A 22,446-nucleotide genomic window follows, 5' to 3' on the forward strand; every position below is an offset into this window, starting at 1 on the left:
TAATACAGCAACTTGGTTTCCTACCATGGAATGAGTTCTTGAATGTTTTGAGAAGTGTGAAAATTGTTTATTTTAAAAACTGCGCACTGTTCAAATATTTATATTTGAAAATATTTTGTTGTTGCATGGATTTCTTCACACAACAAACTTGAGAGTACAAAGATGGCAGGAAATGAAAAGATTACTTGTTTAAAAGGCAGTTCTTTCTTTATTGTATAAATGCCACATCATTAAGCAATGATTTTTATGTGAAATAACTGATACACTTTATGTGACTAGTGTATATAATGGCATCATCTTTATTTTGCTCTTGATTTGCAGCTTCAGTTGCATATTATTTCTTTCAATGGCTTATTGCAGAGCAGGCTTTGGCCACTTAAGATATCAATGAAAATGCATGCTTTTGATATCTTAGATCTAACTTATTTAAGGATTAGATGTAGCTGGGTGTATGAGAGGGGACTTATCATCCAAAATGGTAATTAAGTGGATGTTGACATGCAAATAACTTTGCTGCTCTTGAATATAAAGATACAACAGTGTTTAAGCATTATGATTTAACATCTTAATTGTCATTGGTTAAAATAATTGAATTTTGGATGATAAGCCACTAGTGGAGTGAAAGGGACCCTGGCAAAAGGTCTCACTGTTCCATCTTTGTGTGCCATTAGATGTTTTTGCCTTAAATTTTTGTGGTGGGTATGTGATTGGGTGTAAGCCCCTGTGCTACTGAGGATCCTATGTTGGTGCAGCTAGCTATCACTTGCCTCCACCATAGTCCTCAGTAGACTTGCACTTACTCACACACCTGGTACTTTGTCCCGCCTGTTGCCGTCCACTCTGAAATTCGTGTTCTTCAACAGCATCAGAAAATGTGTCTTCCCTCATCTTAACCTTAAATTCATAGTCCCCAAAATTTATTGGTGAGAACTTTTGCTTGAGTGCCCATGACCAAAGTTAGTCTGACTGAAGGGGCAAATGTGCCACAATTAATAACATCTCTCTGCACCGTGCATGAGAATAGCTGCGGGTGCAATGAGGAGGCATGGCTAACCCTTGAACTGACACATTTTCTGATCACTGGTGCAGGGATCAATGGCAGTCAGGTGATGGTGAGGCTCTGAGCCAGGGCGGTGTGTATGGTGACCGTGGCGCCCCTTAGTCTCTAACCTTGGTCTCTCTCCCGGGCCCGCAGCCCTGCGGTGTCGCTAGCTTCGGGTGCAGGCCTCCCTGGGGTCCCCTCCACCCTGTTGGGGGCTGCTGGAGCATCAGGAGGTGTGGCTGCAGCAGCTGCAGCTGCTGCAGCCACTTCAGGAGCAGTCATAGTGTCGCTAACTCAGGGAGCTGGGCCAGCAACCTTGACTCCTCTGGCTCCTTCAGTAGCCTCCCAGGTAGGGACAGGGGGCCCTAGCTACAGCCCCGCACCGGGTACCCCCATACACTCCATCGTTAACTTAAGTACCAGCAGCAGCACCAGCAGCAGTACTACGAACAACAGCAACAGCAACAACAACAACAACGGCAGCAGCAGTGGTGTCTCCTCTCCTTCTGAACCTACCTATGTTAATCTCTAGTCTGTGAGTCTCTTCACTGTGCTGTGACCTGCTGTGAGGGATCTTGAATACTAAGATCCTGTTTTCTTAACATTTAGCAATTACTTAGATATCCCTTCAACATCCATCACAAGCAGTGTGATTATGTGAGTGTCTTGTAGTGATTCATCTTGTTTTTTTATTTTACAGGTTTTGTTTTGTTTGTATTACCCAGTATTTCGCATGTTTACATGTACAAAAGGTAACGCATTTCCATTAATTATTTCTTTTTTCTTTCTTTTTACTAATGTACTAACCCAAGTCAGTAAATACAGTCTTCTGTATAAGGTTTCATACACCAGTTTTTATTTTTTTATGCATGATTTATATTTTTTCTTTTACAGGATGTGAGCAGTAGCTGCATGAGTAGTATTTTTTTTGTTTTGTTTATATAATGCATGATTTGCTGTTTCAATAAATGAAGTTCTTACACCATGAAGTACTTTACAATTTATTGTTTTATTTACAGGCGAAAGAAAAAATGTATTCGCTATATGGAAGGAGAGGAAGGTGAGGACATGGCCCCTGGGTCAGCAGATAGTGTTGATGCCTCTCAAGACAGTGATGATGATGATGATCTACGAGATTTGTCATCTCCTTCCACAGCATTGGTGGGTGATCACACTGCCACTTCCCCAGCATCCTCAAGTCTGATGCCCTCCCCTGGGCCATCTTTGGCATCACCTTCAGGACCACCCTCATTGCTCATGCCTTCACCAGCCTCCTTATCGTCCCCTTTAACGCCAGGGGAAGCCAATCCTCTACAGATGAACCAGGGTCCTCAAGGCCCACATCCCCACCGGCCCCCAGTGGGCACCAACCCTCGAGACATCAATAACCCTCTTAGCGTGAATCAGTTGACTGGTCAGTGTGCCAGCACCAAACCTGAGCCAGGGTCGCAAGACTCCTCCCATCCTGCTATGGTGAGCGTCACATGACCCACTGCAACCGTAGATACCCATGCCCATATGCTGTACTGGACATGCCCAGCCTTATACACGCACCACTCTTTACAAAGAAAGTGCTGTAATGGAGTACTGAGTGTTTGAGCTGATGTATCGTGGCAGATACATTAGTGTTGCACATTGAAATCAGGACCAAATTATATGCTCCAGGTTGGGCCTGTGCCAGTGCAGTCACTAATACCTCAGTGTCAACAGTGCGGCTAAGATAAAAGACTTGTGGCCCAAATTTGGCACCTTCCCTGTAAATATTTGTTCCTTCACATCATGAATCAACCCCTCATTGTATCACACAAAGCAGTAATAGATACTCTAAAGCTGCGCAGCCAGCCGTTCACTTCGTTCTATTCTGTAATGCGGAAAATAAACAGACTTTGTGATACAGAAACAATGTATATGATCATGTTATTTTATGACTGTGCGAACCTGAACTAAGGCATTATAAGCCGGGCATGTTTTCTCTTTCTCTTATTTCTCCCACTTTGGCATCTGTGAGGATTTCCGTAATAAAAGAAAACCTGTGCTGATGAACACTATGGAGATTGAAGTTGAGTAGGAGTGCTTCATAAAAGTTAAAATTGTTTTATAGGGAATTGTGAAATGATTTTATGGCTTTGCAACATTGAAGACAGAAGTTGATTACAAAATACCTGCTGGTATGAGATGTTTGATCCAAGTGAATGTCATTTCTAGGTTGTAAAAGGAAGTTATAAAAATTTTAGTTTATTTATTATACATATTTACTACTGTTGTTACAGGTTATTTTGTAAATTTGAATTGAAGCTCCTCTTGGAGTTAAATTCTTATTTCTTGAAAATTCATTTAGTTTCAGTAACCAAGTCTTGTACCCAGTACAGTATGCATTATGGTTTTATTAAACAAAACCTAAATGAAGATTTTTCCAAAATTTAGGAAAGCCTGGCAAAAATAATATCTAGTGCAGTGTGTTGGAAGTGCAATATTATTATCAAATTTTATGGTATTCGGCAGCTCCAGTTAGGTGATTCCTTACTTTGAACTTTTCTTTTGATTTGACTGTAACTTGAAGCTAGACTGCAGTGCAAAGTTTGTATAGATCATTGGACTGTGTTTCTATTAATGAAAAGCAGTGTTGTGTGATATGTGTACAAGGTCAACATTTTATGACATAATGCATTATAAACATTTTTATAAGCTAGTAAACCAATTTTCTTAATCCTTCTGTTTTATTCAGAAGTATTAAAGAATAAGAGCACAGTGCTTGGCTGGCTACATAATCTCCACATTTACCTCTTAAAGACATCTTTTCACCTCATGATTGAAACCGTCAAAGGGAATTTGTTTAACTGTATGTAGTCAATAAATTATTTATTGACTTGGAATCGTATAACAACTATATTGCTGCATTTTGATTTTGTATTATAAAATTTTATGTTAAAACAGTTTGACACTATAAAATGGACTAAACTATTATACTACTGAGAGTTCCCTATTATAGTACCAAAGGACTTTAATTTCTCTCTAGCATTAGGCTCATTTAGAACAATCTGCCATTGCCTGTGATTCATAAGTTGTTAATTATAACTAGCTGGTTGATGCTGATTATTGTTTTTTTTGTATGAATTGAGATTTTTTTGTAAGAAAAACAATTTATTGGAAAGTTGGCATCCCTTTTATAAGTAAACTTGGTTTTCTTTGTTTAAATTTCCTTTGTAGAATTTGTAACCCTAACTTTGGATTTGTAAAGGTAAATGCTTCTTCTGTTAAGATTCCAAATTGTTGTATAGTGTGTTAGCATTGGCATTCTGAATTATAAATATTGGAGTTTGCAAACTCTCATCATAGGAAACATTGACAGTTATCTACGGGTCCTTTCCTTCTTTCTAATTAATGTTAAGGGTTACAAATTACTCCATTTATAAGGGTAATTTCAATGTTGAAACCTTTAAGCCTCAGTGTGCAATTTAAAACATTTGATGTCATCAGCAGCAACAGCAAAATGTTAATACAAACACTGAATATTTATTAGTTCAGGTTCTGCAGACTTCTTATTTAGGGTTCTCAAGCATATAACTGCCAGAAAACTTGCAGGTTTTGTTGTCCATATCAAGCAAGAATTAAGATTTTACTAATTTCTGTCATTTGTTAAAACTTAAAAGTTCCCATTTCTTCCTCAGTGGTATTATTTTCCATATTTTAACCCGTTTATCACTAATACTGTAATAAAAGAAAACTGTTTATGAAATATGTCTTAATGATTATCCTTGAAATGAAAGTCGTACAAAACCCTAAGAGACAATTTCAAATTTATTTTTTCATATTAGTGCCGTGTATACCATATCTTTTGTCCAGTATTTATCACTAGATATTAAATCAGTATTAAAAATCATAACTGCTCTGGAGACAATAATCCTATTTCCAATGTAATGAGTTACTTAAGGACTTTTTATAGTATTCAAATTTAATTGTGAATTTTTAAGGGTCTTCAGTTTCATTCTTATATTTAAGGAAACCTACAACTGGATAACAACAGCATGTTTACGTAGGATGAACATCATACCTTAGTATTTCCAAAATTGTATAATTTTTTAGTTTTACCAACCTGGCAGTTTTTTTTTTCTTTGTTTCAAAAAATACTCAAACTAGAGACCAGAACAGTATTCAAAGAATGTGTGCCTTATATCAAAAAAGCATAAATTGTTACCGAAAAAATTTTGCCAGCAAATTATCAAAATCAAGGTTCCAAGTGAAACTAGCTGGAAGAAAATAACAATGTGTGAAGTGCAATTTACAGTAAATGGTATACACTCCACTCAGAAATTAGTAAAAATATAAAAAACTTTTGCATATTAAAATATTTTTTAATACTAATTAGTTTTTTGCTTAGGGTTTCACAATTATATACAGTAATGCATGTGGAGGCTAAGATTTAGTACTGTATTTGTGATTATTGTTTCCCTGCAGAACAGAATATTTAAGAAACAGATGTGCACTTGGCTAACGTGTAATCTGACACACTGGTTGGCAAATTTTAGGGATGAGAAGTGACAAAATGTCCAAGAGTACACAGCAGATCCAGAAACTAATATCTTGTTTAATGAAACTTTAGACATATAAAAAAAAATATGAAAGCTTTATTGTTGCCATGTATGCATACATTGTCCAAGCACTTGGCCAGCCATCAATTTTTTAACCTATATCTTATCACCTCTTATTGAATCTACATGCATTTTCATAACTTTCAGTGTAGCAGGGTTTCAATTCAAGTAAAGCAAAAAAAAAAAAAGCATGCCCATTTTCTCTTGCATGAATAGGCTTGTGATTAAAAGTATTAACCTCTGGAATCAAGAGGTTGCCTGTCACTATCACATACAGCACATGTATAAAGTATAGTAGTACCATGTACAATGCTTGATTATATATATATATATATATATATATATATATATATATATATATATATATATATATATATATATATATATATATATATATATATATATATATATATATATATATATACATATATATATATATTATATATATATATATTACATATATATATATGTATATATATATAATATGTGTGTGTGTAAAATTATATATGTAAACATTTTTAACAACTGCCCAACACTGAAGCTGCCATTTTTTTTCCATTTTACCATTAAAACCTGTTATTAATGCAAGGATTACTTATAGTGATATTACAGCTTCATATAAGTCAGCAACAAATTTATTCGACGTAAACTGGACATGAGTTATTGAATGGATTTCTGTCATGTTCATTTATAACTGATTACTGTATTAGAAATGATGAATGCTCTAAAAGGCTGTAGTAGCCGTACATTTCACATTGACTTAAACTATTTTACATTCCCTATACAGTATTAGGAAAGCTAGATTTTTACAATGCATTGTTAATACAGTTCTCGTCATTTCAGAAAATAACATGTATCATGAACTGTGGACTTGATAAAAGTTATCCGATTAACAATCTTATTGATATATTTTGATGCATCATCACTAAACATCAGAAGCAGAATTATGTGCGGCAATTTACCACCACTGTTTTACTCAAAAAAAGATTGTGCAAAATATTTCATTGGCCAGCTATATTTCAAGCTCAGTGTAAAGTAAAATACAAGACTTAAGTCTCCAGATTGCTCAAATTTTGTATGGATTGTAATACAGGAATAAACACAGGCGTTAAGAATTTAATTTATATTTTTATTAACATTAAGTTCCTGCATAAAACCATTAGTATTGACATTAAAATCCCTTGCCCTTTGATACACCATCATAATTAACTGCTAAATACTCATTTCATATGGGCTTTCATTCACATCTCATTATACACTCACCATATCATTGTTTTTTAACTTGTGATTTTATCATTCAAAACTAGAATTTCCTCTTATGGAGTATGGTAATTTCAACTGTATTAAGTTATTAAGGGTTGGTTATGATAAACTACTTGTGAGACTGATCTCCAAGACCCCTGAGCCGAGCTGCAACAGAGTCAAGAGTGTATCTTTTTAGCATTTCACAGTCCCTAGATAAAATGGTCAGTTTTGTGTGATGTTGATGTTAAGTGATGTATATATGATTGAATGTTATATTTTGGTTTTTCACTGTTTCAATCTAGAAGGCTGTTGTATCTTATCTCTCTCTTTCCATATGCAGTCAGTGTAGCTGTGAATGTGATTTGTTCTTCACTGTGCCAATCTACCTGTTGGCCCAGCCACTCAAAACTGGTCCCAGGTGTCCTTTTTATTGTAAATATGGTATTATTATTATTATTATTATTATTATTATTATTATTATTATTATTATTATATTTAGCTAGCATTCTATTCCATGGAGAATTGTAATTGCAAGACAATCATCATTCACTTTTCAGCTCGTCTATCCCAAGACAGCCTGAATCATTTTTATGTTGTATTTTTGTAAACCTTAATTCAGTTTATGTATGGAGAGACCATCTTGTATGAAGCATTGTCACAGTTTGTTAAAATGCGATGTACAGAAAACAGTCGTTTAGAATTGTTCATGTAAATAGAATGTAGTGAATAAAATCAATTTCATAAGAGAAGACATTTAGTGAGTTTGCAAACCTTGAACCATTCTTGTTTTTCTACAAACAATAGGACCAAATAAGATGAAAATTACAATACCATGTATGTTTATGTTTCATGGAAAATGTTGGCAAATTTATCAGACTCAGTTAAAAGTTATGGTTTATACATAATATACAGCAGCATAAGATTGGATGTAAACTGTTATCTTTGAATAGCGGGATCCATTATTAATTATATTTGGCAAAAGTTGCAAATCAGCAAGAATACAAACAAGGTAAAATTTTCAAATTTCATAATGTTAATAGTACTTTCAGCAGAACAATTTTATTGGATTTCAGTAAGATTTAAGTTTGCCTACCAGTGTTCAAAATCTTACAGGGGATCAGGGAGGGGACAAAGGAGTTCAACAATGAATTCAAAATCAACCAAATAAATACCCAAGGGGGATTAATCTGCAAGATCCTGAGGAGCTTCAAGTAAATTGCAGACAACCATACCTCCCTTGTCACTGTGTAGGGGCCTTTAGAGAACAGCTGCTTAGGTTCAATTTGGTCCTAAGTAATTGCTTTGAACTCTGCTATTTTCATTTTGTCCACTGTTGTGATTGACCTTTATTTGCTGACACGAGTGCATAATTGAATATGAATTAGATAACTCGGCAAATGAGGATGGACAGCATGCCTCCTCACCCGTAGAATTCAATTAGCAAGTGATGCACTAGAGTTGTAAAACCTCCTCAGTGATGGGTCTTATTTCATCAGACTGATGACCACAGAGGACCAAAGGTATGGGATGCTGTCCTGTCTTAGAGGAATTAACCAACTCATGTCCACTCAAGCACAAATAAAGATTCCCCCAAGCTCCTTTCTGAAGACTATATAATGTGATCACCAAATTTATAAACGAAATTAACACAAAATATAAGATGAACCAGAAACTCACAGTCTGTATGTGCAATATACCAAAGACAAAATATGAGGTGTCTCATTTTTGAACCCACATGATGTCTTGTAAAGTTCTGAACAATAATGCAGTGATGAAAATTATCTGCCCTGATCAAAAGATTAATTCAAAAATAAAAATAAAAAAGTACCAAGCCGTGAATTTCCATAACTTTACAATCTTACTTTAGCTTTCAGCCCTTACTTGGTCCAGTGAAGTTCAAACTAGAACCGATTTACGTAAATTAAAAAGAATTAAAATCTTAATATAACCCCAGGTTTATGGATCTACAGCTGATTTTTTTTTATTCCCGTTCGGTTTTTTCTTTGTGCCTATACTGGCCACATAGCATGTGGATTTTCTTTTTTATATCATCTGTTTTCATTAATCAAATTCATTAATCAAAATCATCTCTTCCCTTAGTTTCTTCATTGTGGTGTCATATACATCTCTATTTTTATATGCTTTTAATGTGACATTCCATAAACATGGATAATGCTGATAAGACTCTTTCAATAAACGAATTTCTTCTCGTTTCCATTCCATGGCAATGTAGTAAAACACAGTACTTAATGACAGCTGAGAAGTTACTAGTGAGTAGTCGACGGCAGAGTGAGTCTTGCTGCAGCTATCAAGCTTGGCTTGATGGGTTGGGTGGTGCGGCGTGCATCCTCATGAGCAGTCAAGTGGGCGGGGCTAACAAGAATTTGGGGGGAGTTGGTGATGAGTTTTAAGTAGCAGCGTGCTGTGAAGCCTAGTGTAAACAAGCCTTTAGTTATGTCTCTGATGTGTTTTAGTATGTTAACGAATTCATTTTATCAAACCAACGGGCTGAACAACCTCATCTCAAATCATGTGAGGTCCTGGTGACAAAGACTTTGCAAATGGGCTAATACAGTAACTGTACTGCCTTTATATAATATTTCTGTACAAAAATATAAATAATACAAATTTTCCATACCGATTTTACACATAAAAGCAAGAAAACTTATGAATGTACTTCAAAAATTAAACAAACACTTTCTGCAGGGATATCATCTTTGAAAAGTGCAGTAACTTTGTGAATGGGTATCTCATCTTGGGAAAAGTACACTAACTGTATGTGCTGTAATTACTTTTTTATGCAGGTACAAAAATAAAAATAATACATTGTTCATACAGATTTTACACATAAAAGCATGAAAACTTTTAAATTACATCAAAAATTAAACATAAACACTTCTACAAGGTTTCTCGAGGAGCTCACAAAAGTCCCAGGTCTGTGAAAAAATTGCATATGCAATTAGTTAGGTTCCAATGAAAAGTTGCGTATCTGTGAATTCACACAACTTGAAGAGAGTAATACCTCAAACCTATGTGAGGTTAGGTTCCAGAACCCCTCGCACAGGGCAAGGATTCGCGTAAGTTTGGTACGGTCACTAAAAATGCTAATAAATGCTTATTTCTGGTTTAAACACTAAATATGACCCTAATCATGCTCCCAAAATATTAAACTAACTTTTAAATGAGATTAAAGTTACTGTAATTTCATTAAAAAGTTAGCTTAGCACATTCCCCTAAAAAAAAAAGAAATAAATGGTCGACGTAAAAATAGATTACAGTATCGTCAAGGGTACTGTATTTGCCACGCTAGCACATGTACAGTAGGTGCGTACGTATACCAATGTTACCCCTAGTACCTGGGATGCCATTTTCTTTTTCATAAACAGAGTAAAAGTCGTTTTCTTTGCGTCACTAGATGAACTACAAAAATCACAGTCATAACGAAGGTACAGAAGTCAATTAAATAAAATGTATACGTAATGTTTGCAGACAATAGAGGTAAAATTCAATCAATTCAAAATTATGTACTGTACAGGTAAAGACGTACCGAGAAATAATAAGTTGTAAAAATAAGCCTGAGCGCTAACTACAAACAAAAGAGAGAGAGAGAGAGAGAGAGAGAGAGAGAGAGAGAGAGAGAGAGAGAGAGAGATAAATACATATGCACATTAAAAATGGTGGACTGTAATACAAATTTTCCATACCGATTTTACGCTTAAAAGCATGAAAACTTATTAAATACTTCAAAAACTAAGCAAACACTTTCTGCAGGAGTATCACATCTTGTAAAAGTACACTAACTGTACGTGCTGTAATTACATGTAATACAGATTGCACCAGTACTTTTCTCCGAAGCTAATAAAGTAATTTTCACAGAACAGCACTATCACAACTCTTGCTTGTCTCTGATATGTTTTAGTACGTTAACGAATTCATCAAACCAGCGGGACTGAACAACCTTATTTCAATGTCTTGTGAGGTCCAAGTAACAAAGTAACTGTACTGCCTTTGTACCATATTTATGTACGAAAATATAAATAATACAAATTTCCCATACCGATTTTACACTTAAAAACATGAAAACTTATAAATGTGCTTCACAAATTAAATTAAACACTGAAAAGTGCAGTAACTTCTCAGAAGGGTATCACATCTTGTAAAAGTACACTAGCTGTACGTGCTGTAATTACCTTTGTATCATATTTATGCATGTACAAAAATAAAAATAATAAACTTTTCATACAGATTTTACACATAAAATCATGTTACTGTACGTGCTGTAATTACCTTTGTATCATATTTATCATGTACAAAAATAAAAATAATGCATTTTTCATACAGATTTTACACATAAGATATGAAAACTTATAATTACTTCAAAAATTAAATATAAACACTTCTGTAGGGTTTCTCGAGAATTTCGCAAATATCGTATGTCTGTGGAAAAATTGCGTAAGACAATTAGTTAGCTTCCAATGTAAAGTTGGCGTGTCTGTAAATTCGTTCAACTAGAATCGCGTAAGATCAAGGTATTACTTACTGTAATATATTGTACAGTATGGCAAACATATTAAAAACTACCAGATAACCAGTCAGTTAGATGATGAACATGGAACTGCAAGTCATGTCCACGAAACATAAAAAGTAATTCAGAATCCTTCATTTCAGTATTCTGCCATAACATTACATGTTCCTGGAACTGGTCACATAATCATTTGTAATGAATACAACCAACCAAAGTTTAATCCTACTATACCAAATTAACAAAACAGCAAGTTTTAAAAGTAATTTGTATTTTTCCTAACCCGAAGTTCTTTACATAGGATTTAGCTTGCGACGCAAGCTGAAACTGTGAGAGAGGTGCGAAATAATTAGCAGGAAGACAAGTACTGCTAGTTTATTGATGTTGTTGTTTTAGATTTAGCTGGCCTTGTGCCAACACGGGCTCTTGCTCCTAGAGCAGCCCGTAATGGTTTATTGATGAAGCGAGCTGCTTATAAAACGGGATGCGGACGTCTGCGTAGTTCGCAGAGACCGCTGGTACAAAGATTTACAGGTGACCTGAGGTCAAACTAATACCTTACAAAAACAGGACAGGTTCATTCAGAGAACATAGTGATCAATAATGTCTGACACATAACATAAATAACTCGTTACTTGTACATAAAGTATGATTGTTTAGAAAGATAACATATATGTAACCACACCCGGAAACAGACTCAATATTCCGTGTAGGAATATTACGTAACGTTTGCCTTTAGCGATCTACCTTCAGGAACGGCATGGAATTTCGAGCATTTCTCCCTCCAACACTCAACCCACACAGACCTTCCCCGGACACTCACTCTACTTTTTCCTCTCTCTCTCTCTCGCTTTGTCTCACGCATTCCCCTCTCTCTCTCTCTCGAACATCCACAAAGATCTCTTTCGTTCTCGCATTCCACATTAAAGAAATGAAATGGATCATCTAAGAAACATAATCTTCCTACAAAAATAGATTTATTATTTAAAGCAACCCAACAAGTAATGGATAAACAAAGCAAAGATTAAAATGCATCATAAATGAAATTATCAAGTAAAACATCTAACTCAAGTTTAGTCTCAGTCCAACTAAAATCTGATTGTGGCTAATAGCCTGCAAATTCAAAAACTCTCACATACTCTATCTTAGACACTGTAGTCTAGTCTCAGAAGTCTACCACATGAGAAATTTAGACATTGCAAGGTTTGCATCTGTCTTTCTATAATCACACCATGATACATCATAATGCACAATGTCATCCACCACAGCAGTGTTCCTCTGCAATGTTCCCACCACAGACATCTGTCGAAAGAAGAATTAAGCGCAAATAATAATCTCCCAAAATATGCAAATTACAAACATAATAATAGAAAAGTCTAAAATGCATGAGTAAATAGCCTACTGGTAAAATAGAACACAATAAAATAGAATATTTGAAATGAGTAAAAGGTTAGCATGTTCACTTCCACACAAGTTCAAAAAATGTCTTGAAACATGGTAAAAAACATAAGTTCACAATTCACACAGAAAAACGAAGTCTAGACTTTACCTTATTCTGCCAATTCTAAGAGATTGCAACACTCAAAGATAATGTCTTGACGATCTCGCTCTAGCTTCGCTAATGAACGATCGGACTAATTTTTGGGCAGAATTAGACACAAAATCTAGATTTTCTAACGTACGAACTTACGTACCCACATACCAACTCAGTCATATGACTCGCATACCAGAGCCAATATTGTGTGTTCATCAAACAAACGGCTGAAGTAACCAAAACCTTTGCTGAATGCAATGATTTGCAACTGTCTGTCTTGACCTATTACCATCTTGCAGCAACTTCTCTTCCATCACACCTTATAACACAGTAATGTTAAAAAACGGCCATATTTTTCTGAAATAGTGTCAGCCACCCCATAAGAGCATCTCGCTCTCTTAATGTAGCGAACAACTAAAATAAAAGTAAATATATAAAACATAACAAATAGAGCTATGCTCAGTGTAATGTCTACTGAACTGCAGTTTTAAATTACTGCTCTCATTAAGTACTTGCAAAGTCACTGGGGTTATTTTCTTAGAGCCCTTGCATTTGTTTTAGTCTTACAAGCACAAATAAACGATACTCCCACAACAAGAATTATCAGTAAAATAGCCACTAGAATTATCAAGATGGATGGCATAAAATATTGCTGATACTCGACCATCAACGGATCATCGTCTTCTTCTAACGGTGGAACAGTTATCGGCACCCCTGTTGCAGGTACTGGAACTACATCATGATCATTATGCATATGACGCATGAATATCTTCTCGGAACTGTTGAACACAGCACGGCTAAGTACGAGGAAGTCTGTTGACACTACTCGACATGACGTGTCAAACAGCTTGGATCCTTGAAGAATGAACGACGTCGACTTGTTACCTCGGCACATCGTCGTAACAGGACATTCTTTGCAGTATATGGCAGTAAGAGTTCTGGTGGTGATCATGTGGTATTCATGTGGAAACCGTATAAAGTCACATTCTGTCGGAGTCTGTCTATGAACTAATGATAATTCACAACCACCCACAGATACAACTCACAATTAGAAAATATTACTGTCACACACATACTTCTCCCTAACCAAGGTACAACCTGTCTTATAATCAACTCCCCAACCTTGATATTGATCTCCCAAAATGAACATGGTCTCTAATCCATCTCATGTCACTACTAAGTCTCCAAAGCATTCGGAAAAGATCTAATAATAAAACTAAGAAAAGGCTTCATAGTACTGACAGGAACGTATACTAGTAATCTGATCAGACAATCACCCTCAAAACATTATAATATAAATACAAAATCTCATCCCGTAGACAATACTTTCGCCCCATGTAGATAAGCGGAGTTCCTTAGAACATTTTCTAAGTATTATCCTAAGGTAATATATCACCATACGACCATCTGCTGCAGCAATAGTGCTTTTATCTGCATTTGCACTTCTGCCCTTAAGTCAGTTTTCTTTCTCAATATTAAGAAAATATGTTGGATCGTAAGTGCTATTGTCCATCAGATCTTTCCAAACCTTCTACTGTAACTGACAAATCATTCAAAGTGTCTCATTGGTTCAAAACTACTTCTCAATTTCTCATTACTTTCTTGCAATTTATTTAACTGTTTCCCCTGAGCTATTAAGTCTCTTTGCACTTCTGCTACTTTGACTAAACTTCCAATGGACATCGCTCCAATCGCAGCAATCACGCCAACACCTAAAAGAACTAAAGGTGCTGCTCTTTTACTTCTCCTATTCTGTATAAGGTGAATTTCCTGGAGTAACGTCAGGAATCCATTCCAACGTTTTATCTATCCCTTGATCAACTCTGTCTAATGTTATCCTTACTTCTTTCATTAATCTAGTTAAAGTTACTGGTAAAGTTCTCTTATTCTCTACCTCATCTAGAATGAACGCGAGACAAAAAAAAAAAAAAACAAAAAACAATAAATGTATACACCCAGTATATACAAATATCAACGATTATCCCTCAAACTATATACAAATGTTCCATTACATCCCTTTCTTTAATTTTGAAATGTATAAGGTTAATTTCGTCACACCGAGTATTTACATCTTTTACTACAAATCTATTCCCTTTTTTGATCTCTACAATCCGGGTCCATGGAACTTTTGGACTTAATTTATAATTCGGATCATTCCAGACATTCACTTTACTAACAAACACTCTATACCCATAAACTTCTCCCCGCGATTTCTTGATTACTTTCTCTATTAGCGCGAACTAAGTTCAAGTTCTTTACTGATACGCGCAAATCTTTCTCGCTGTGTTATCAACGAAGTAACTGTAACATCGCCCTTAACTCGCTTTGGTATAACAAATCAAAAGGTCCTTTCAACTTGTACCCATACAAAGCTTCTGCTGGAGATATCTTAATTGTGTCATTCACCATAGTATTGATACTATATCGCACTTCATCCAAAGATCTGTCCCAATGTGTATCGGAACCGCCCACTGTCATGCGTAAAGCTTCGATTATTTTCCGATTCGCCCTCTCATATAACCCATTCGCTTCTGGTCTATGCAGGATTATAGATGCTGCTATTCCCAGTAAATTAGCAAGACAAACTAAGTCTTATTAATAAATTCCCTACCATTGTCTGTGATCAGACATTCAGAACACCATATCTAAAATTATCATAAAGAACCTTTATAGTGATTCCTCAGCTGACTTGTACTTCAGTGGGAAAATCTCGACAAAACGAGTTAACTCGTCAACAACTACTAATAGATGTCTATACCCATAAGCAGATTCTGAAATTCCAGAATATCCATATGCACTCTCTGAAACGGCCTATTTGGTATAGGATATGAACCCAAACGACACGACACCATCGTCGCCGGCTTATTCGCATTACAAACAGCGCAACTCTTCACAAAGGCCTCCACTGCGGAAAACATATTTTTCCAAAAGAACTTTGACCTGACGTTTTCATACGTCTTGTCCACACCTAAATGAGGAGAACCAAATTTACAATGTACAATGTCTAGAACTTGTGGTACTAGACTCTCTGGCACGATGATTTGTGTAATTTCACCCATGCTTGGGTTCCTTGCAAGTTATACTTAACTTTTCTAACTAATAGAATTATTCTCAACTCTAGTCCAGAAAAAGGCAACATACCCTTTCTTCAGGGTGGAACTCCCTGAGAAATACCTTAGCATCTGATAGTAATTTATCTTCATCTTGCTTCTCATACAGCAAAGGTATGTCCCAAGTGATATTTCACCAGTAACATAACACACAACTTGTTTCCTCAACATCACGAACAACAATCTCTTCCGAGACTGCCGACTCACTATTTCTCCCCCGAAGTACTTACTGTAGAAACGTGTTTGTCCTCTACATGCAACATCTCAGAATACTAATTATCCGAGACATTAGACACCAAATGCCTACTCTCGTCTCTCACAGGATTCAGTCTGTACTCCCTCATCCTCAACTGGAAAATATCTACTCAATGCATCTACCTTACACGGTATGCTTACTTTCAATGTATTTTGAGGCTTGCATCAAAATCTCTCAATGTCAAAACCAACGTGCTCTCTTGGGCGATAAATTTGGCATTAAAAGCTCAAAGCAACGGTTGATGATCTGTAAAAATCTCAACTTTATTTCCCAACAACAACATCTTGGAAATGAACAAGGCTAGAGACGACTGCGAAAGCCTCCCCTTGTCTAACTGACATCAGCCTTTCGTTACACCACGCGCTTTGAACTTTCTGCTATAAAAGCAATTGGAGTGTAATTTTCCTCAGAATTTCTGCATCAAACACGCACCTATACCTTCCTGACTCGCGTCAGTCACTAAGGTGAACGGTTGACTAAAATCTGGAAACTTCAAAACAGGTGGGTTCACTAAAGCATTCTTAAGCTTCTCAAAAGCTAATTGCTGACTGTCACTCCAAACAAATTAACGTCTTCCTGTAATAGATCTGTCAGTAGACCTTGTAGAAAAATTCCTCACAAAACAGCGAAAGAAGCCCGACATACCCTAGGAATGAACAGATCTGTTTCCTGGTTTGGGAACTGGAAAACTCACGATAGCTTTGACTTTGTCATCATTCACTCTGACTCCTTCTTTAGAGATAACATGACCTAGATAAACAATTTCTTTCTTCAGAAACTCACATTTAGCCAATTTGACTTTTAATCCAGCGAACCTTAATCGCTTGAGGACTTCTTTTAACACCTTTAGATGTTCTTCGATTGTATCTGTGCATATGAGAATGTCATCCATGTACACAAACACCGACTTTCCTAATAAACCGTGAAGTACTGTGTTAACCAGTCCAGTAAATGTTATTGGGGACCCTTGTAATCCGAAAGGCATCTATTAAATAATAATGTCCCTTTGGTATAGAAAATGCTGTAAATTTACGACTATTCTCGCTAGAGGAACTTGCAAAAATCCTTGCATAAGATCTATAGACGAATATATTCTTGCCGCAAGTCTCAACAAACAAATCAGGCAAACTGGCCACAGGGTATCTATCTGGGCATGTCTTCTCGTTCAATTTACGAAAGTCTGCACCAAACCCTGATGCTACCGTCTTTCTTCAGGAGCCGCTAGTAAAGAAGGAAAATTAAAAGGTGAAGAGCTTGCCCTAATATTACCTTCGACTCCACTTCTGAACTTCTTTTTCTACTTCTTCTCTGATCTTAAAGAAAGGAATTCCCGATACGCTGGAATATATATGGGATTTGTACCTTTCCTGGAAACGGATTGAATGTTCTAAAACATCTGTAACTCCTAATTTATCTCCCTTCAGAAAACAATAATATCTAAATATTCTTTCAAACACTTTCTCTACTTTATCACAAGATACTCAGGATAATCAGCTTTAGCCAAATGTTCGTGAAAGAACTTGACTTCTGAATTGTAGCTCCTCGCTGGGAAACATGTTACTGTCTCCACAGAAACTCATATCTTATGTTCTTCCTTAAACTCTTCAAATCAATTACGTAAATTACCCTTGTGATATTTTTTCACTGAGTCTTGATAGCTTACAATTCTACTGTAGTTACGCCTGCGACTGAAACTTCATTTACTGACACCGTACTCACAACGTCTTTGAATTTCTCAGTTCCCTCAACAACGCATACTTAAAGAAGAAACTTTTCTCTTTCACCAACACTTTAATCAATGTAGGAACTCGCGGGTGCAATTCAATATCTCTAACAAAATCCTTTGAAAGACTTTTGCGGAATGTCTTCATTCTCTAATGAATGTGTTACACATGTCGCAGTCTGCGTCTTGGGTTTCTCACAAGTTTTTTCCATGTGTCTATATGGAACAAAACAACCTGGCTCACCTATTGTAATCCCCTGAATTCCCGTAAGAATATTGATGTTATGTCGCATACAAGAAGGGTGTCTAGCAAAACCATTTCACCTAAAGAGCTAATCCTTCCTATGACCAAAAATGGTTCTGTGTCTTTGCCGATACAAAGCGTAAGGGTGACTGAGCCTAAGATATTCAATTTTCTCGCTTGTATATACACTGTCTCATTAGTAGGGATTAATTTACACTCTGGAAATTTCGAGTGAAAAGATCAGCATCTATTAAGTTAATGAGCTACTGCAGAATCAATGAAGATAAGAAATTTCAATGCCATTAGAAAATCCACGTACACTCGGCCTAGGTTCTGGTGATTCTAAGACCTGATTGCTCATTATCCTGTGTCCGTCTTCGAACTTATCTTGTGAAAATTCTGATGTTCGTTTGTGTACCTAGAACTTGTATCATGTGAAATTCTTCTGTCATATCTATTAAAACTACCCCGTGTTTTCCCTGAATATTCTCTATTCTTTGTGGCTGGGCAAAATCTCCACCCATGGTCTGAAGATTTGCAAGCTGAACAATATCTCACTCTGCAATTTGACTTACTATGTCCTACTTTATCACAATTAAAACAACGAATTGTTGTTACTGATCTCTCTGAGGTTTTCTTCTGATTCCACCCGCGCCTTGATTTCCTCCTGCATCGTTTCCTAGATTTGAGGAATTTGCATTATTCTGTGGTTTTGAAACTGTTGCTGAAATTTTAGCACCTCCCTTCACAAAACTACTGTCCAGCGTCAGGCATTTTGATAGATTTTTGTTAATCTGTGCAAACAAAAAGGATTCATCTGTGTCCTGATCAATTCTTTTATCAAAACTATCTGTAATTATATATGGGACTGACGCGTTAAAGGCAGGCAAAGTGTATGATTTCCAAAATTATCTAAGGAGATATTATTTCCATTTACCATGGAGAGTTTATCATAGATTTCTTTAACTCACCTACTGCATCAAATAAACGAGCACTATGCAGCGATTAATGAATCGTTACACTTCCTGGATTCTGATAAGCGCTCATAAATTCCGAACAACGCATTCGCAGTCAATCCCTCCATATGGCGCTTTGTAAATTCCTGAAGTTCTTTCCAAGTTTTACACTTTCTGAACCCGAAACCGCGTGCTCGTTCTCCAATGTCTCCTTTTTCTAGATCCAGGAAAGCCTTTGCTTCTCTTAAAGCATCAGCACCACTTGTAATCTTCCTAGAATTCAGATAATTATCTACTGATTCAATAAATGTCTCTACATTCTGTGTTAATTTCCCATCAACTAGGCCCTTAAAGTTTGTAATGCCTGCATTAAAGTTAAATGAGCCTGTGACCACAATTGACTGCGGCGTCCCTCGTCTGAGTCTGACATTTGTGAAATATCACTCTTCGATCTTAACAACATAAAATGAAACAAAGAAAACGAGAAAGGCAGTTAGCCCTCTTTCTAAAGAACAAGCGTATTACTTATCACTCGTTGCCTTGCTAACGAAACGGAGCTCTGTGCAACTTAATGATACCATCTTGAAGACAAAAAAAACGATGATTTTGCAGACTCATCATCCTTAATTAACTCACAATCGCCACTAACCACTTATTTGGGTATTTTCTTAACCCCAAATTGCTCTACATATCACCCAGATCTATTTTCACAATTCCCCACACCCGAATATTTAGATAGAAACAAAAAAAAATCACCGTGTTAAACACATAATCTGATATCCCCCTTCCCTTCACAACCGTCTTAAGACTGATCATTCATCTCGCCCAGTCGCCCCAGGCTAGTCCGTGCTTCGGGCATCAATGTTATCATTAGTGTATTTTAAAAGCTAAGCTTTTCCGTTGCTATCGAATTAAGCTTCACCCTGCCATTAAATTAAATCCCGCTGCCCACCATAATCTGTAACCCCTGAAACAGACTCAATATTCGTGTAGGAATAATGCGTAGCGTTGCCTTTAGTCCACCTTCAGGAGCGGCATGGAATTTACGACCTTTCTCCTCCAACACTCAACCCACACAGACCTTCCCGGACACTCACTCTACTTTTTCCTCTCTCTCTCGCTTTGTCTCACGCATTCCCTCCTCTCTCTCTCTCAGACATCTAAAGATCTCTTCGTTCTAGCATTCCACATTAAAGAAATGAAATGGATCATCTAAGAAACATAATCTTACCACAAAATAGATTTATTATTCAAGCAACCCAACAATGGATAAATAAAGCAAAGATTAAAATGCATCATAAATGCATTATAAATAAAACATTAACTCAAGATTTAGTCTCAGTCCAACTAAAATCTGATTGTGGCTAATAAGCCTGCAAATTCAAAAACTCTCACATACTCTATCTAGACACAGTCTAGTCTCAGAAGTCTACTACATGAAATTTAGACATTGCAGGTTGCATCTGTCTTTCTATAATCCACACCACCATGATACATCATGGTCACACAATGTCATCACCACAACAATGTTCTCTCACCACAATGTTCCCACCACCACAGACATCTGTCCGAAGAATTGGCTTCAATAATAATCTCTCCCAAAAAATATGCAAATGCAAACATAATAATAAAGTCTAAAATGCATGAGTAAATAGCCTACTGGTAAATGAACACAATAAAATAGAATATTGAAATATGGTAAGGATTACATGTTCACTTCCCACACAAGTTCAAAAATGTCTTGAAACATGGTAAAAACATAGTTACAATTCACACAGAAAAATGAAAGAGTCGAACTTTACCTTATTCTGCCAATTCTAAAGATTACCTTATCAAAGATAATGTCTTGACGATCTCGCTCTAAACTTCGCTAATGAACGATCGGACTAATTTTGGGCAGAATTAGACACAAAATCTAGATTTTCTAGCATGCGAACTTATGTACCCCACATACCAACTCGGTCATATGACTACTTGCCAGAGCCAATATTGTGTGTTCATCCAGGGTAGCGGCTGGAAGTAGCAAACTATTTGCTGAATGCCTTGATTTGCAACTGTCTGTCTTGACCTACTACCATCTTGCAGCAACTTCTCTTCCATCACACCTTATAACACAGTAATGTTAAAACGGCCATATTTTTCTGAAATATATATACAGTTTACAATTATGGTGATAAATATATTGTGAGAGGGTGCAAAAGAGAGAGCAGGTAGACACTGACTGCTAGTTTATTAATTGTTGTTTTAGATTTAGCTGGCCTTGTGCCAGCAAGGGCTCTTGCTTCTAGAGCAGCCCATAACAGTTTATTAAGGGAGCAGGCCGCTTATGAAGCGGCGTGCGGACGTCAGTACAAAGACATACAAGGACATACAGGTGACCCAAGGTCAATTGTTCTCAATGTGAAACAGGACAGGTAAATACAGATAATGTGACAAATAAAAATTAACAGATTAGACACAATAATGCTCTGACACATGTACAATACAAAAGGGCACAAATGAGTAGGTAATAAATGTACATTTACGTAAATAAAACATGGCTAGGTACCCCGACCTAAGGTCACGGGAAAAGGCATTGTAGAAAACGGGAGGTTCACTAGAGAGAACCCATTGAGAGGAACTTTACAATCCCCACAAGACGTATAACCCTGATTAAAGCAAGTATCTGCTGGGGCGCTGGAAGTGGGGAGGGGGGCGTGGCGGGGATGAGTTCGCCCCAGACTACAAGAGACTCCCCATAGACTTTTTCTGCTGCGGATGGGTCGCCATTGGCTCTGGGGGCGGTCCTCAGCCCAAGGAGGACCCAGGGCAGCTGGTGCTTCCAATTCTTGGCGTTGCAGCGGGCCATGAGGGACGCCTTCAGGGACCTGTGGAACCTTCCCACCAATCCATTGGCTGCGGGGTTAGAGTGGTGGTGCTGTGGTGAGTGGTCCCCAGCAGGCGTGCCAGGGCAGTCTACAGCTCGGACAGGAAGGCTGGGCCCCTGTCCGTTGTTATATGGTCCGGGACACCGAAGTGACTGATCCAGCTGGAGAAGAGGGCCTCGGCGCATGCACTGGCAGTGGCTTCTTCTATGGGCGTCGCTTCGTTGACATGGATGTGTCCAAAGCTCCTCCCTGGCTGGGTGAAGCCGCCCACCCCCGACTCGGTGTGGTGCCCTAATCTGCTGGTCTAGCACCGGATGCACTGCCTCACCCAGGCCGTTGCGTCCTTCCGCATGCCGTG

The 22,446-nt window shown here is 37.0% G+C and overlaps 1 protein-coding gene across 8 annotated transcripts in view; it reads left to right on the forward strand.

The window, feature by feature from the left end:
• The window catches only part of pan (pangolin), a 575,726-nt gene extending 568,097 nt beyond the window's left edge, over positions 1-7,629 (forward strand). For 6 of the 8 annotated variants that reach the window (XM_067095686.1, XM_067095685.1, XM_067095690.1 and 3 more), the window contains one exon: positions 2,062-7,629. In XM_067095686.1, coding sequence (XP_066951787.1) covers positions 2,062-2,530 — 469 coding nt within the window. In that variant the 3' untranslated portion in view covers positions 2,531-7,629. Of the gene's footprint in view, positions 1-1,195; positions 1,578-2,061 lie in introns of all 8 variants that reach the window. The other 2 variants (XM_067095689.1, XM_067095688.1) reach the window with 1 other exon arrangement.
• Positions 7,630-22,446: the final 14,817 nt, after the last annotated feature.

Source organism: Macrobrachium rosenbergii, chromosome 51 (assembly GCF_040412425.1).
Source record: "Macrobrachium rosenbergii isolate ZJJX-2024 chromosome 51, ASM4041242v1, whole genome shotgun sequence".
In the NCBI taxonomy this organism is placed as follows: Eukaryota; Metazoa; Arthropoda; class Malacostraca; order Decapoda; family Palaemonidae; genus Macrobrachium; species Macrobrachium rosenbergii.